The following is a 17,685-nucleotide window of genomic DNA, read 5'->3' on the forward strand; positions in this document are numbered from 1 at the left end:
GTCTTCTCCGCGTGAGGCTGAATGTAAAGGTGAAGCCGACGTTGTGTTTCCAGTGACGGGGTGGAGGGGAGGCAGATGGCACACACAGGCTCTCTGCACTGAGGAGAATCACAGATAATTGGAGAGTGATGCTTAGCCGCAGCCCTGCCGATCGATGCCAATCCACCTGCTCTAAGTCCAGGGGTTATGCTTTGCTTTTCTTTCCATACACTGCAATTAATCCAGTGTTTAGCCCGATATGTGAAGAGTGCAGGAGAATACCAATGACCCATTTAAGGCGCGCTTGACCTTAATCTTTCCCCCTTTTAGTCCTTAAAAACGCGCAGAGATTGTCTGATGTTTATGGGGGGTTTTTTTTGTTGTTTGTTTTGTTTTTTGCACCTGCACACAGCTACAGACGGCAAAGTGAGAGTATTCAAAGCAAATACGCTCAGAAATCAAACCCAATCATGTTTCTTTCAGTCGCTCTTATTACCACACGTGAACAAAAGCCCATGGCAGCGTCTCCTGAGACGAAATAAAAGCAGCCTCGGGGTAGTGTTAACTGTCGGAGTAAATAAAAGATTTATATCCTAAATCTATTAGCAAAGCCACAGGGACCACATAGACACCTTAGGCTGTTTGACAGTGGGGGGAGGGAGGGTTAGGGAACAGGGCAAGGGACAAGCGTTTATGTTTAGATTTGTTCGTGATTCTCCGGTGAAAAAAGAAGAAAACATTTCCTTAGCACAAGTAGGATTTTGTTGTTTTGATTGGAATGCAGTGCAGCTGCAGACACATCCTGCACACAGCTGGAAACCTAGATGAATACACATGCCCGGAATTATTTAAAGAAATAAGAGCGGGGCCAAAAGAGGTTGGTACTTTTGCAAGAGAGAAATTCATCCTCTTCATGAATGGCTGCTGTTTCCTGCTGAAGTGGCTAATATTTTAATTAAGCCTGAGGAGGACTCTCTCTCTCCTCCCTGAGAGCTCCCTGATAAACTCCCTCTTCTCTGTTTATGGTAATTTAGCAGCATCCCCAGAGACACACCACAGACACACTGGGCTTCATTGTGTACGCATGTGCCCCCCACCCCCCTTCCCATCTTTAACGTGTGCGCGCTAATTGGTGGATGTGCTAGTCGCTCCCACCACGCAGCCTCTGTGACGGCGCCTGTTCACGGGCCATCCTGTGGGGGCTCTTCACAGGCTTTAGTCAGGCCTAAGTGGAGCTCTTTGTGGGCTGTTTGTCAGGCCTAAGCGGGCTGCCACGGGGGTCTTTGTTGCGCGATGTAGTGCTAAATGGAGGCAGATGGCTGAGAGTTAGCCACGTGAGGCTCAGAGATGCAGAGGGCCAAAGGGGGACAGGAGAGGGAGCCCGGCACCCTCAAAGAGGGTCACACTGGGTCATAGCCCCTGTCTGCCTCTTGTTAGCACTCTCAATGGGGACCATGTGTGCACAGATATGCCCCCAGTCTACAGGGGATGGTATCCAAGGAAACGGGAGGCTGAGAATTCTCCTCACTGCCCACAGGGAGTTGGTTGGACGGAGCGTCCCCCATACTGGTCTCAAGGCTCCCACACACTCACAGACACTCGGAGTCCATAAAAACAGGAGAAATTGAGTTTGACTGACTGCAGGGCGTGTCTCCTCCCTAATGAACTGTCTGTTGCATTGCTCTCTGTATTTCCTGTCACATCGTTTTCCTCTTTTGTCTCATTGCCTAATTTAGGGTAATTACAAGGTGTGAGATGTTAGAGAAGCTTCCATTGCAAAGATTTATGAGTTTGGGGAAACAATGCAATTATCATTTATCAGTGTTTATGTGGATCTGAAGGGGTAAAATTTTAGTAAAGTTGTTGTTGTTTGTGCGTACAGTAGAGATTAATAGATATATGAGCTGATATCACAATAACATTTTTAAAAAGATACTTGCCGACATCTGTGCTAATGTTTCTGTTTCAGTTTTTTGCAGACAAATGTTCAGATGGTGTGATGAATGTTTGAAAGACTTTAAAGTTATTGGGTATGAAATAACACAAACTAATCAAGCAGACAAAAATGTCAGCGCTGGGGTCAGCGATCAGCTGAATCTGCATTTTAAATTGCAGTATTGGCTTAATATCTTTGTTTACTTATAGGGGGCAATGTCATTCGCCTGGTTTATCTGTTGTTATCAGCTCTACACTGGACAGGTTCAAAGATGGTCATCAAATAAGATCAGTAATCATAAAAATTATATAAATTTTTATTTATCAGTGGTATAGAATTAAACAGTCGCTCATAGTATGACCCATATGTGCCTTTTAAGGTCCCACTCTCAGCCTTGCACTTCAGTTCCTGGCTTCTTCTTTGGTTGTTTGAAACTGATCCAAGTGTTCCTCCTCTCCTGCAGGTTTGCTGGGCAGACAGTCAGCAGCAGAGCTCTGGTCTTGGTGTCTCTAGAACTGAGCGAGTCCTCGGGAGCGCTGCTCACCATCAACACAGAAAAGAGCCTCATGGCCTCCATGCTGCTCCGAGACCTCAAACAAGCCCTCGCCCAGGCGTAGGATCCTCCCCTCTTTTCATCTCGCTGTAATAAAAAATAAACGTGGGCGACGCTTAATTGAAGATTTCACCAAAATGCAGAAGAACCATAGCGAGAAGTGTTCACAAAGAATGAAGTGTAAACAACTGAAAAATGCTATTCAGTGTTTATTTCTGTGGCCTATGTGTTTGGAAACAGAATATCTTCAAACACGGGAATAATTGAAATCTTAAATCTTTAGAAGCTTCATGGAAGTTAGAATAAATTAGAATTAAACTGAACTTGCTGTCGTTGTGTTTAAGTATTTCCAGACACAACTCCATGGTAAAAATATCCGACTAACTGGCCATTTTCCTCGGCAGTAATTACTTAAATCTCATGCTGTTTATGGTTTGATGAAGCATGATAATGTACCAACATCTGTACATACATTTGGGGGAAGAACTGCATCACCGCTCCACTCACAGTGCCAACATGTCTGTGCCTCTGCGATGTTTCATTCGACTTCTTTGCCGCCAATAACAGGAGAGAGGGGGGGATGCTCTGTGGCATTTTGACCCACAAACACAATGTCAGATCATAAAACTGTATGAATACCGTGACACCAAACACTGATTTAGTTTTACATTCTAGTCTTGAAACGTTACCAAATCACATTTGATACAGTGCCTGACATTATCAAGATAACCAAACATCAGACTCGGATGTCCAAGAGTGTTTTTTTTATCTGTACTGCTACATCTCAACAATAAAAATGTGACTTTATTAAAACTAAGCTGTGTCATGCAGTCTAGTCTTTTAACAGAATGTGGCTGAAACAAAAATTGAGCTCTAATTGGCAGGCTGAGGCTGGTAACGTTTGCAAAAGCCCCTACTTGTTTGAACTTGTTTTAAACTAAAGAGGTTGATTCCTCTTGAATCACTGCCCTCCTACAAGCTAAGGTCATTCACTTTTAAAAGAGAGTGCGTTATATGTGGAAGCAGAGTCAGTATAAACATGAGAAGAACACCAAATTTAGTTGTAGCTTAGTTGCAAACTGAGAAAAGTAAAAGTAAGGTGCAAGATTAGGTGCACCATAAAAATGTTTTATGGTAATTTTTGCAGCGCAAGATGCATGAGGACTTTGTGTATGTACAGCCATGAAAAGGCTTCAACTTGACTGTTGAGCAAAGCTGCTTCTTGCAAACTAAAACCTCTGTGCCGTCTGAAGGCAGTTCTGCCGTGTCGCTCATTGTTGAGTAAAGTTGTGCAGATGTACGTGATGTGTTTGAGCACTGAGGAGGCCGGTGGCGGAGTGTGCTTTTGCGTCTGGCTGTCTTTTCCGGCTCATAAATAGCGTCTCTCTGAGGGCTGTGGTGAACACCTGTTAGCTCATCTGTCACAGGAGCTCCACTCGCATCCATCACCTCTCCCTCTGTACTCATTCCCTCAGCCAGCTGTTCCCATTACACACACACACACACACACACTGTGTCAGGCCTGCCAGACACACACACCTTGCATTTCATCATACAGATCCACACAGAGAAGGTTTCCAAAAATACTTGCATGCTTTACAAGTTTTCACACAAAAAGAAAGACTTTCTTTCACATGAGGCCCACAGGAAGCAGTGGGTTGGGCAACTTGTTGGTGATTATATGATTGTGTCTATGTGACTGGCTCTGACACAATCAGCCCAGATTTCTGCCTAAAAGAAGACTCGTTTAAGTTACATTTTCATTGTGTGTGTGTGTGTGTGTGTGTGTGTGTGTCGAAAAATCGGATTCGTCAGAGGCTGAATGAGGATATCTATATCTGAGATAGTGAGTGACTTAGCTGGTAAACTAGAGGTGTTAAATGAGGACAGAATCATCCACTCATTCAGTAAGTCAAGCACCCTAACCCTTTAAACGTGTACCTGTCCTTGCTAATGACTAGCCTCCATTGGCAAGATATTCACAACCATATGGACCATTTAAATAAACAATCATCATAACACACAGGTGATGCTCAAATTACAATTTTCTTCTCAGAGTAACAAAGTGAGCAGGTAGCTCCTCCACCATTTCAGAACCAGAAGCAACCATATTTGGATGAGAGAGTCGGGTGCAAACGAACAAGCTAGCACTAGCAAGCTTAGCAAGTGGTTTTACCAGATAGATACCTGATAATTAGTACATATAGGATGAAATATGTAGAATATATGGAACATATGAATAAAATAAACCGTAACCAAACAATTATTAGGTAACTGTTTCTTTTTAAGCTTCAGAAATCACTAACACCATCAACATGACCGAGAGGGTCAGATTAGCTGATGTTGAAGCCTAGAAAGCAGCTAGCGGTGGCTACAGACTAAGCAGCCAAGCCTGTAATAAAGGGTTTAATAGAGTTTAAATGACTGGGATCTTAACATGTTAGATGCTCCACATGTTAGAGCAGAATTTTAGCGGCATGACTGCATGCAGGTTAACAGTCCATGTGGAGAGCAAAAGAGATATTGCTCTTAATGCGCTATTATCTGACAATGAAGTAACTTTCTTAATTTTTTATGATCTAATTATATTCTTAAACAACACTGATGGATAGAACTTGAGGATACCTGCTGGCTCCCCCAGAACCACGGAAAAATTTCCAGTTGCCCCCCATACGCTCAGTCAGCAGATTACCTTACTGACTGAGATATTTCCAAAAAAAGAGATATGTGTTGGTTTTCACAAAACAATATTGAATATTAAAGAATATTATTATAATTTTGTGATTTAGGTTCAGTCTGAAAACACTAGAGTACAAATCCTGAGGTTATTTTAAGTAAATAGCCCATGTCCATGTCACAGTATTGTGACTGTAGTCAGAAGCCACGAATACCTGGTTGGTAACATGATGATGTCATAATGTGTGATAGAAAAGAACCTTCAGCGGCCTAAAATATAAACGGTGTCAAATCTAGTTGCTGAACTCCTGATCGTGTAGGTGACGTTGGCGTTAATATGTTGGTGTATTATCGTGCGATGATGAGCATAAACGGAAGAAGAGAGCAGCAAATGGTGGAAAGGTTTGAATAAACATTAGAGCCTTACATCAGCGCTTGCTGACTTAAATAATCCCTTAGAAAGAGACTAATTCATCTTTCGTTTATTAATTTAATTTTTAAAATTATTTCCAGCTAAGGAAATAACTCGTTTAACATCCTGGTGATGAATAGATGCCTTTTGTCTGACTTCAACTTCATAATGTGCATTTAATTAACGGAAGCTTAGCTGGCTCTGGTTTATTGTCTTTTTATAGCTGTGCAAACAGAATCACTTTGGAAACCTCAGCATAACAACAATATAAGACTCACAGATACTAGAGCAGAGCCGAAGGCCCCTACATATAGGCCAGGTGCAGGATAACTGATGTTGTGAAGAAAAATGTCATTATGCTGTCAATAGGTTGTATATGGACATTTTTAAGTAACTGGACTGATCACATCATCAGAGGTTAATGTAAACACAAGGATGATTGATATCGGATAAATAGCTATGAAATCTTGTACAGACACATTAACTGTGGTGATCATCTTACTTTCAATAAGCAACTTTATTTTCCTTAGCATGTGGCCATAAAGCAAACACTAAGGAAAAGAGCACCACTGCACTGGATTTTCTATCAATCAATATGCGACTGAAGTAGAGACTAGTGATCATGTTACACCTCCCAGCAACCTCGAAATCCAAAGCTCATCTATTGGCCAACTGAGGCTGGCTCCTAAAGCGCGTTGATCCCAACGGATTCAGATGTTCAAATGCTCAACTTCAAGCATCATTAAAGATTTTCTTTAGCATTTTTAATTCATATTCTGGAACAAAAAAACAAAACAAAACAAAGAATATGTATAGTAATTGTGTGGGAACATGACCTGCTGTGAACTGCAGACATTTAAAAAGTTTGTGCTTCAGCTTTAGTGAGTAAAGCTTTAGTATGTCATCACTAATTATCAGATATCTGTGTGTGCGTGTTCCCTACTGAGTCCCTAGTTCCCTAATGAGTGTGACTTGCTAGCTAAGCTTACTAATGATAGCATTAGCATTTCACCTTCTCACCAAAATAAGGTAACATTTTAGGGTAAATAAAATGTAAAAAAAAAACAAACAACACATGACAGAGGCTAAGATGCTGACACTGAGATTCAAAAATGGGTCTGTGCTACTCTGTGCTAGTAGCTCATCGCCTGCTAGATTTCAATCATATAACTTTGAAGAAAGAATGCTAACAAGCTAAACTAAAGCAGACATGGTAATATAGCAGAATAGAATTACCTTTATTTTCATTGTACAACCTCACTTGGGCTGACAAAATCAAGTCGTCATAACATAAAACATTACATTTTCAGGGTGAAGACTTGGTTTAAGGTTGGATAAGTTTCTAGAGGATGAATGTAAGTCAGTGCCATGTGCTCTGAAGTAATGGAAACAACACTGTGTGTGTGAGTGTGAGAGTGTGTGTGCATGCGAGATCCGTCTCCCAGTGTTGGCACCTGTTATAATGGGCTCTGTGGAGGGAATGGGAGAACAGGCGGCTACCTCTCTTCCCCTTCACCTCTCCCTCAACACTCCTGCACGGTGACAGCTTGATTCGGTTCCCCTCACTGGGCTGCAGCACAGTGACATGATGGGCCTGTTCACTTGGTCTTATCACAGCCTCTGTTTGAACAGAGCAGAGCGAGATGAAGGGAACGATGGCGCAGAGAGAAAGAAAAGCCCGGCTCGGGAAACGCCTGTCTGACCTTACCACCGAGAGCGACTTCTCATTAGCCTGTGCAGTCTGATCAACCCCTCGTTCATCTGACAAGGAGCCACGGATAGTGCAGACAAAGATACAGCATGCGTAAGCAAAGACGGCAGTGGCAGTCCAAATTATTCCTTCGCTACATTTCGAGTTTTAGTTCTGTCATAACAATAAAATTACATTTGCATTTGTTTAATCAACATGTCAACTTCTCTTACAGACTCAAACAAAGCAAATAGTACTCTTAGCAGCTCTTTCTTTAGCATCGTCTCCCACTTATTTGATTTATCAGTACCTAAAAAGCCATTCACAGACAACACATGAGCTCTCTCGCTTTATAACCCTTTGGAAGTCTTTACTGTTCAGTTATCTTTTACGGTGTGCTCTCTTCCACTCTTACAAAAACCAATAAAGGTCATGTTGTGAATTATAATTATCCAACACTTTTCATATCCCCTCTCGTCCACAGGTGAAGGCTGAGCTCTAACAGCACGGATGTATTATAAAGTGATGGTAACATATTCATACTGTATACTAGCCGTAACTGGGACTTCTACAGCTATGACCCACTGGTTTTTAATGGGTTTTTAATGACATCATTAGAACCACAATGATTCTCACTATTGCCATCCTGTTCACCATTATTGTTACCACCACAATCATTATCACCAACATCACCTATTGCCATAATCTTTGCTATCATCATCAGTGCTGTCTTCATTACCATCATAGTCACTATTATCACCATTATCATCATCATCATAAACAACGCCATAACCAGTACTATGAGTAGTAGTGTAAGTGGTTTGGAAGATCTATCCCTTATGCAACATTTTAAGTGCTTGGTCAGGCATTGGAGTTAAATGTGCACACACACATAATAATATATATATATTATCCAAGTCATTAGCTTACTCGCTAATGGCTTGCGATTGATAAGTTAATAGCTAGTAAGTGTGGGTTTCATAATAAGATCTGCCTGTTGCTAATCACTTCCTGTCTCTAGAAACACTCATCTTGAGGTTTTAAAATAGGACTTCACAGCAGCTGCCTCCATCTCTTTAACTGTCTGTGGTTTGCACACATGAGCCCCGGACAGTGTCGGGAGAATCCGATTAGAGACTGTTGGCCTTCTTCATGTGATGCACACGACAGGTGTGCTTCAGCTATGTTCTTACTACTGAAAATTCTTTGGTTTAAGTGGGGGAGTTGTCCGGGCACAGCGTGGAGGCTACAAAACACATGGCGACCCCTCGCTTGCTGTGAATTAACCGGACTACTACCTGTGCTCATCTCACATGGGTGATCAGACTTCACACAGACTTTGTACCAAGGTAATGGCAGATTAGAGACTATTTAATGTCCAGGCCAAGTCCCTCAGACATTTCTGGTGTCACGTTTACCCTTGTTGAGTAATCTATATGGGGGAAAAAAATCAGGGTTGCACAACAGCTTCATGTTTCCGAGGGTTCAGTTGTTTTTATAGCAGGTTAACGTCATCAACACAATACATTATCAATGGTTAGAAAAAGAATAGGGGAATGCCTACAGTCAGATTTAAGATATTTATTAAGATATTTTCCTCCAATATTTATTTATTTTTTTCCTTTTAAGAAGCTGATTGAGATCGCCCATTGGCTGATTCCAGCCCTCATGCCATGTTTGGCTCACATGTGGCCTACAACAAATAATATCACATAAGACTTAAAGTTCTGAAAGTAAAAAATGTTTCAGGAAAGTACATTATGTCAAAAATAAAGGTGACACCTCTTGTAAAGAACCTCACATTTTGTTTCGATTTTTCAGTTATTGCCGTTATTATGCTTAAAGGTACAGTGTGCAAAATCTCACCACTAGATGTCATTTGGCTAAGTTCTGTTTTCTGACCCATCCCAATTTAAGTGCATAATCCTAGCTATGGTGGCTGCTGTAGGACAAACAACTCGTTCATCTGTTCAATTTTTTTTTATACATGGTAAATGGTCTGTATTTGTGTAGCGCTTCACTAGTCCCTAAGGACCCCAAAACGCTTTACAAACTCAGTCATCCACCCATTCACACACTGGTGATGGCAAGCTACATTGTAGCCACAGCCACCCTGGGGCGCACTGACAGAGGCGAGGCTGCCGGACACTGGCGCCACCGGGCCCTCTGACCACCACCAGTAGGCAACGGGTGAAGTGTCTTGCCCAAGGACAAAACGACCGAGACTGTCCAAGCTGGGGCTCGAACCGGCAACCTTCCGATTACAAGGCGAACTCCCAACTCTTGAGCCACGATCGCCCATAAAACTATACAGGGTCTAATCACAACAACAGTCGCGTCAAGGTGCTTTATGTTGTAAGGTAGACCCTATACTGTACTGTAGTGAGTCTGAGCTGAGTCCTCTGCTTACCTCAGCTGGTGTCCACGTCTATTCGCTGTGGAAGAGGCTATAAAACTTTGTGAAAGGAGTTGGATATGAGGCGATGAGTCAGTAAGTGACTCATTGTCATGATCATTGACAATGATCATCATCGACAGTGATACTGAGGTGAGTTGTTTAGGTTATCCTGAATTTTTCAAACATAAAACGTAGGTATTTTTGCTGCTGTTAGCTACTATTAGTGAAACTTTCTTTGAAATGGATCCACTTCAAAGACAGTTAGCAAATAAACTCATACAATGTGAGAATGTAATCAAAATGTTTATCAGAGGGAAAGAAACTCAAGCCTAAAATTAGATGATATAATGTTAGCTCATAACCAGCTGTTGTTGTTTAAGACAGGAGGATAGCGTGCCTGATCTGCTGTCAATAAATAACTGTCACAATATCGTGACCTGACTTTAATTCAGGAGATGAGGCCTGAGGTGTGGAGGAAGAGGATGAAGTGGAAATGAGGGAGCAGAGAGGCAGAATGAGAAAGAGATGATAAAAATATACACGTACAAATGTTAAATGGTCATATATAGTTTAAAGAGGTATTTTTAAACTTTGAATTAAAAGGAACTTAAACCGATCTGTAACCACAAACCTTAAAACACAATTAAGTGGGATGGTGATGTTGATCTTACCCACGTTTCTATTGTATAACCTCAAAAAAAATAAAAAAAAAAAATCACCTACTGTGCCTTTAAAGCTGTTAGCCCATGAGTTTAGCTTTGATAAGTCTGCTTTCTGACACAAAGAATGGCCAGACATTCCTAAGCTTTATAACCACAATTATTACCCAAGCTTCGTGAAAGAGAGCTGACTTAAAAGAAGGGGCGAGGAAGTGAACTGAGGGGCTGGACCAAGACCTAGTATGAGATACAAAAGGAAAGTTACTGGAGTCCCAGAAGAGTCACATTACCTCAAAAACGTTAAGCTAAGAACTTTGAGCAGAGTAGATTTGCTCCTTTCTCAGATTTAGATGACATAAATGTGGTTTGATCGCTAAGGCCATATTTTATAGATTGACTTACCACAAGCTGTTGTTAGATGTGTAAAAACAATTAAGGGTGACAGAAGACTGATAGGATACAAACAAAACAAAGCTTAAAAATATGCTCAGGCCTGGCAGATTAATTTATGCCCAGTGGGCTAGACTGCTGTGGAAGTGAAAAAATATTCTGGGTGGTTAAATTGATGCCTGGATATGTTAAAGGTTTCCAACTCAGGGCAATGGGAGATCATTTAGGACGACGATGATATTTTTGTTTTCTTTTCACTTTAGCAAACACATTTGGAAAATCTCCTTAAACTCAGTCAAAAACTCCCATTTTTACTACGCTGTTCACTTTGAAAGTGTTATTTTCCAGACAGCATATATTTTCACTTTTCACATGTATTTACAACACAATTCTTTCCTTAGATTTCATTTAAGTTGCCATAAAAAGTTAATTTAAACAAAAAGATGTCTGTAATTTCCTTGAACTGACCCTTTAAACTATCTCATGAAACACACACATATGCACACGTATTTGATTTGTTTCTCAGGCTGATTGGTAAAAGTCTGCAGTGCATAAACAGCAACTGATCATTTCACAACACGCTAATGCAGTTAATCCTCTGGAAACACAAAATTATGCTCCCTTGATGAGCTGAACGCACTTAAAACACAGACCCGCGCAGCAACGAGAAGATGTGTGACATCTGAGGAATAGGTGTCATATCTTCGCAAAGACGTTTTCTTTCTTCTTCTTCCCTGAAAACAATCACAGCGTAACTTCAGTAGACCCATGGGAGCAGTAATTGTGGTGATTATGCTTAAATTGATGCTTCACAGCTATTCCTGTGACTCCTGTATTGTAATTTGATTTTTTTTCTCCTACTGAAGTTTCTTTTAAATGCTTCCTTGGAGCACAGAGACTAATGACTACATGTTTGCCCAGTGAAATGTTCAATCAGAGGCTCATTATGAGGACAGACACATTCAGCTCTGCTGATTTGATTTTTCACTTTCTTTTTTGGTTTCCCACATTTATCGATCTACAGTCCAGAGGAGATGAGGAGCGAAGGGTTTCTGATAGGTTACTTGCTGAAATATGCTTTTAAAGATGTCACTGATGTAGTCTGAAAAAGTACTTACATGGTATTTCATAAATGACGCTATAAATGAAATGTGTGATAACAGTTAACAGGTATTTTCTATACTAATATATTTTTACTTTTTTAGTGAAAATAAAATACAAAGTAGAATACATATATCGGTTTGTGCTTGCCTTTTAGATGTTTCAAAAATAAAAAAAAGTGCCTTAATCTTAGTAAAAAGAGTATTCGCTGCCCGCTTGACCACAGTTTGGTCAGCCGTCTCCTGTTCTACCGTATCCCAAAGCTACTCTGTTGGATTGAGATCTGGTGACTGTGGAAGCCGTTTGTGTACATTATCATGTCTGAGATGATCTGAGTTTTGTTACACGGTGTTGGAAGATTCCTACCCATCAGAGGATGGGCACACTGTTTTGACAAGGACTGGGAGTAGTCAGCAACAATTCTCAGGAAGGCTTGGGTGTTTTAGCAATGCTCAGTTGGTACTAAGGGGCCCAAAGTGCACCAAGACAATATCCCCCACACAGTTATACTACCACCAGCCTGACCCTTTGATATAAGACACGATGGATGCAAGCTTTCATGCTGTTTATATCAAATTCTGATCCTACAGTCCAAATGTTGCAGCAGAAATTAGCACTCATCATACCAGGCACTGTTTTTACAATCTTCTATCATCCAATTTTGATGAGGCTGTGCAAATTGTAGTTTCAGTTTCATGCTCTTAGCTTACCGTCTAACTCAAAGGTCCCCAACCTTTTCTGTGCCATGGACCAGTTTATGTCCAACAATATGTTCACAGACCAGCCTTTGAGGTGTTGCGGATAAATACAACAAAATAAAACCAGTAGCGGTACCCAAAAAAAGAAGATTTATTCATAACACACGGTAAAAGACCTGGGGAAACTGAGTTAACAATAAAAATGATAAATATTTAACGATAAAAACCCTTAAAACCATACATTTCACACCCAAGCCTCAACTCTCGTGGCCCGGCACCAAACAACTCATGGACTGGTACCGGTCCATGGCCCGGGGATTGGGGACCGCTGGTCTAACTTGCACTCAGTGTGGGCTTCTGATGCTGTAGCTCCTCTGCTTCAGTTGCTATGTGTTCAGGTTGTAACGAGTGGCTGTTTAAGCTACTGTTGCTTTCCCATCAGGTTGATGCAGTCTGTATATTCTTTTCTGACCTCTTACATCAACAAGGGTCTTTCTCCCAGAGAACTGGTGTGCAATTGGGAAAATCCCAGTAGATCAGCAATTCAACACGACATGTTCAACGTTACTTAAATCACTTTTCTTCCTCATTCTGAAGCTCGGTTTGAAGATCAGCACCTCGTCTTGATCATACCTAAATACCTAACTGCACTGGGCTTCTTTCATATGTTTGGCTGAGTAAATGTTTGCATTCACAAGCTGTTGAACAGATGTATCTAAAGAAGTGGACAAATAAGAGTACGTTCCAATTTGTTTTTTAAAAAGAAAAAAGAAATCACAATGAATCCCATTTTTCACAATGAGTTTTTCTCTCTCTCAAAATCTCCAGAAATCTCCACGTGACCATCCAGTTTGATTTCTATCAATATTGCGAACATTTCAACAGGTGATGTTTGCTCAGATATCATTCAGGCTGCAATTTGCCGAACATTGAATTCTTAAAAACATGATGATTTTTTTTTCTGGCTGTTAAATTTCTAACGTTCCAACAAAATGAAACAAGAATTGAATATGGCTTCAGATTTTGTTCTGAATTTCGTATTCAAATTGGCTCATATGTAGGTACATAATCGCTTGTTTTCATCATTTATAATTGTTATACAACAGAATTGGTTTTAACTGGGTGAGAAAACTGAATAAGATTCATTGTGAAATCTGCCAATAAAAATAGTTGCAGTTTCTCATCTGAACTGAACATTTTAATAGGATTTTCTTAAAAGAAAATGTGGAACATACTTGAGGTTTAAAGGCCTATGCTCTAGTTTACCCACCCTTCAAATGAAAAAGAAAGCCCGGCCACTTGCTAATTCTTTCAAAGGCGACGTTCTTCACCTTCTATTTTCTTATTCTTTCAAAAGAAGCACAGCTCACCGAGGGCCGTCTTGCAGGTGCTTTTAACAATTGACTCATGCTTGTAGTTCCCCCTTGTTACAGTGAAAGCGTGCACAAAAAGAAAACACATTTATGGTCAGGCTTTAAGAGAAAAAAACCCGCCACTAGCCTTTAATTAGCATTTTATTGCACTTTAAAAACCACTCAAGTGCATTAAAAAGTGATCACGCAGTCAAAATGGAGATTGGCTGCTTTAGTAGTGACTAGGGGGTAGTGGGGGAGGTGGTGGGGGAGGTGTGTGGGTGGGTGTTTTTAAAAAAGGCTTGATTGTGTGTGTCTTCACACAGGGGTAAACACATTTTGCACTGAGATACACTCTTTTGCACGCACCGCTGTGATTTATTTGGGGATACACACGCAGCGCAGTTGACAGGTTAAAATGAGTTAATATAAGTTAATAAGTTAAAAGGGGTGAGAAGAAGGTGAGTGCTGTTAAAGTGCTCCGCTGTCCTATTCGCCACCAATTTGCCCCCATAAAGGCTTGCACTAAAGCAGACTCCATCTGACATAGTGGCATATTAGTGGTGCAAAAAGACACATAAACCTCAGTGATTCATGCGCACAAAAGCCCCCTCGCCAAGTCTCTCGACGCTCCTAATGAAGACCTGTATGTGACAGCGAGCGCACAATAAAGCACAGCGAGCAGAGTGCCAGGGCTCTCTGCCTGCAAACACTTTGCATCTGCATCAGCCTTCCGTTCCTCTCAATGATTATAAAAGCCAGAGCGGAGCCTGGAAATCAGAGAAGAAGTGCCTCTGTGTGTGTGTTTGTTTCTGCTTTCAGTGAATGGGATGTTCATTCAAGGAATTTAGTTGCATTTAGAAAATTGACTGTGCCCTTCCTCATGATTTGGTTACTGACAGCGGTCGTATCTGCTGTTTTTCTTCTTGTTACACAGTGCATTATGTTTGCATGAGTTTATTTCCCCTTAGAACACAGTGAATTTCTGCAGTTATTGCTAATAATCGGAGCTTCAACCACGCAGATGAGAACAGTGAGGATTTGTACCTTTTGTTTGTTGGTCTTAATGTGCATTCTGGACTGTCTGCCTCTAACACCTCCGGGAAGTAGAGAGTTTACACTTAACAATTCACTGATTAACTGAGAAAATAAACAGCATCAAATTATTTTTGTTGGTATTAGCATCTCTTAAATCTTACTGAACCTACCTGCATTTATCGTGAGGTTTACCAAATGCGCTCTTTCATATTAGAAAAACATATAGATTTTGCCAATACTTAACTACTTTATGAATACACCATGATAAAACCTGCCAAATTTGTGATCTCTGACTATCTTCTGACTTAAACTCATAAATTTATAACTAATGAGCACAAAGGTAAAAAAAGAAAAAAAATATTGTAAATTATAATAATGAAATAAAACATTAAAAAAACATAAAAAAACATAAAATAAAATCTGACTACATGGTTTCCCACCGTCAAAGTCAACCCCCCGCTCATGAATCATCATAAATATCCATGAACAGAATCTGTTTTGTGGGAACAATGATAGCAGTTTCTTTTAATTGTACAAGCTTTGCAAGTAAATACAGGAAACGTCTAATGGAGATGCCGCTTGCATGGATCCAAACATTTGAATCACTCCACAAAATGGAGTGACTTCTAGGCCGAAGACTGTGTATACTGAGTGCTACAGGGGGCTGATGGTCAGCTAATCACCGCCATGCGTGGCACTGACACTGTGGAGCTGCTGTGAAGCATTTTTAAGTGTTGTGGACGCAGACTCGCGCTCACTTGTTTGTGATGCGTTCACGCATGACTACTGCGCAAATATGGAAACAAACCTCTGCTCAACTGTTTCACTGTGTACCGCTGAAGTCTTAAACCCCGGCATGCTGACATTGCCGTGCATCAGTGTTAACTTTAGATGATGTGAGGCTGAAGAAGATGTATTGACCTCTAGTCATTAGATGGAGAAAATGAACGCCTCCCCTCCCCGTGGAAATAAGATAGTGAAGGCAATTTCAGACTGAAGGTGGAAACGGAAAGGGTAATCAGCTGATAATTCTTTCTCGAGGAAGTTACTAAATTCACTACATTACTTTTTTCCGAGCTGCACTGTGAATGAATACGGAGTGTGTTTGATAAATGCATGAAAAGAACAGCTGCTCTTATCAGATAACTGTAACTATCACTTTTTTTTAAATAATTTTTTTTCTGCTCTACCTGAGCATTCAAACTGCTCATTGACACCCATTCATACAAGCGCTTTATTTTCCCTATGCATGCTTTCTATATAACATTCACACTCTAGTGGATGAATCAGAGAACAGCTTGTCAGAGGTTTCTTCCTTTTAAAAGGGAGTTTTTCCTTCCTCCTGTTACCAAGTGCTCGCTCTGACTGAAAAAAGGGATTGCCCATCTCTTGGATTTATGTAAGCATTTATGTATTTAACACAATTGCATCATGCTTTAAAGTTAAGCGTAACTACAGGGAGTGCAGAATTATTAGGCAAGTTGTATTTTTGAGGAATAATTTTATTATTGAACAACAACCATGTTCTCAATGAATCCAAAAAACTCATTAATATCAAAGCTGAATGTTTTTGGAAGTAGTTTTTAGTTTGTTTTTAGTTTTAGCTATTTTAGGGGGATATCTGTGTGTGCAGGTGACTATTACTGTGCATAATTATTAGGCAACTTAACAAAAAACAAATATATACCCATTTCAATTATTTATTTTTACCAGTGAAACCAATATAACATCTCCACATTCACAAATATACATTTCTGACATTCAAAAACAAAACAAAAACAAATCAGCGACCAATATAGCCACCTTTCTTTGCAAGGACACTCAAAAGCCTGCCATCCATGGATTCTGTCAGTGTTTTGATCTGTTCACCATCAACATTGCGTGCAGCAGCAACCACAGCCTCCCAGACACTGTTCAGAGAGGTGTACTGTTTTCCCTCCTTGTAAATCTCACATTTGATGATGGACCACAGGTTCTCAATGGGGTTCAGATCAGGTGAACAAGGAGGCCATGTCATTAGTTTTTCTTCTTTTATACCCTTTCTTGCCAGCCACGCTGTGGAGTACTTGGACGCGTGTGATGGAGCATTGTCCTGCATGAAAATCATGTTTTTCTTGAAGGATGCAGACTTCTTCCTGTACCACTGCTTGAAGAAGGTGTCTTCCAGAAACTGGCAGTAGGACTGGGAGTTGAGCTTGACTCCATCCTCAACCCGAAAAGGCCCCACAAGCTCATCTTTGATGATACCAGCCCAAACCAGTACTCCACCTCCACCTTGCTGGTGTCTGAGTCGGACTGGAGCTCTCTGCCCTTTACCAATTCAGCCACGGGCCCATCCATCTGGCCCATCAAGACTCACTCTCATTTCATCAGTCCATAAAACCTTAGAAAAATCAGTCTTGAGATACTTCTTGGCCCAGTCTTGACGTTTCAGCTTGTGTGTCTTGTTCAGTGGTGGTCGTCTTTCAGCCTTTCTTACCTTGGCCATGTCTCTGAGTATTGCACACGTTGTGCTTTTGGGCACTCCAGTGATGTTGCAGCTCTGAAATATGGCCAAACTGGTGGCAAGTGGCATCTTGGCAGCTGCACGCTTGACTTTTCTCAGTTCATGGGCAGTTATTTTGCGCCTTGGTTTTTCCACACGCTTCTTGCGACCCTGTTGACTATTTTGAATGAAACGCTTGATTGTTCGATGATCACGCTTCAGAAGCTTTGCAATTTTGAGACTGCTGCATCCCTCTGCAAGATATCTCACTATTTTTGACTTTTCTGAGCCTGTCAAGTCCTTCTTTTGACCCATTTT

General features: G+C 40.9%; 1 protein-coding gene across 2 annotated transcripts in view; it reads left to right on the forward strand.

Annotated features, from left to right (window-relative positions):
- ap3b1a (adaptor related protein complex 3 subunit beta 1a) overlaps nucleotides 1-3,285 on the forward strand; it is a 58,428-nt gene extending 55,143 nt beyond the window's left edge. For both annotated transcript variants that reach the window (XM_040007168.1, XM_040007167.1), the window contains exon 27: nucleotides 2,379-3,285. In XM_040007168.1, the coding sequence (XP_039863102.1) occupies nucleotides 2,379-2,532 (154 nt within the window). In that variant the 3' untranslated portion in view covers nucleotides 2,533-3,285. The remainder of the gene's footprint in view (nucleotides 1-2,378) is intronic.
- Nucleotides 3,286-17,685: the final 14,400 nt, after the last annotated feature.

The sequence above is a fragment of the Simochromis diagramma genome, unplaced genomic scaffold (genome assembly GCF_900408965.1).
Source record: "Simochromis diagramma unplaced genomic scaffold, fSimDia1.1 OVJJ01000682.1, whole genome shotgun sequence".
Classification (NCBI taxonomy): domain Eukaryota; kingdom Metazoa; phylum Chordata; class Actinopteri; order Cichliformes; family Cichlidae; genus Simochromis; species Simochromis diagramma.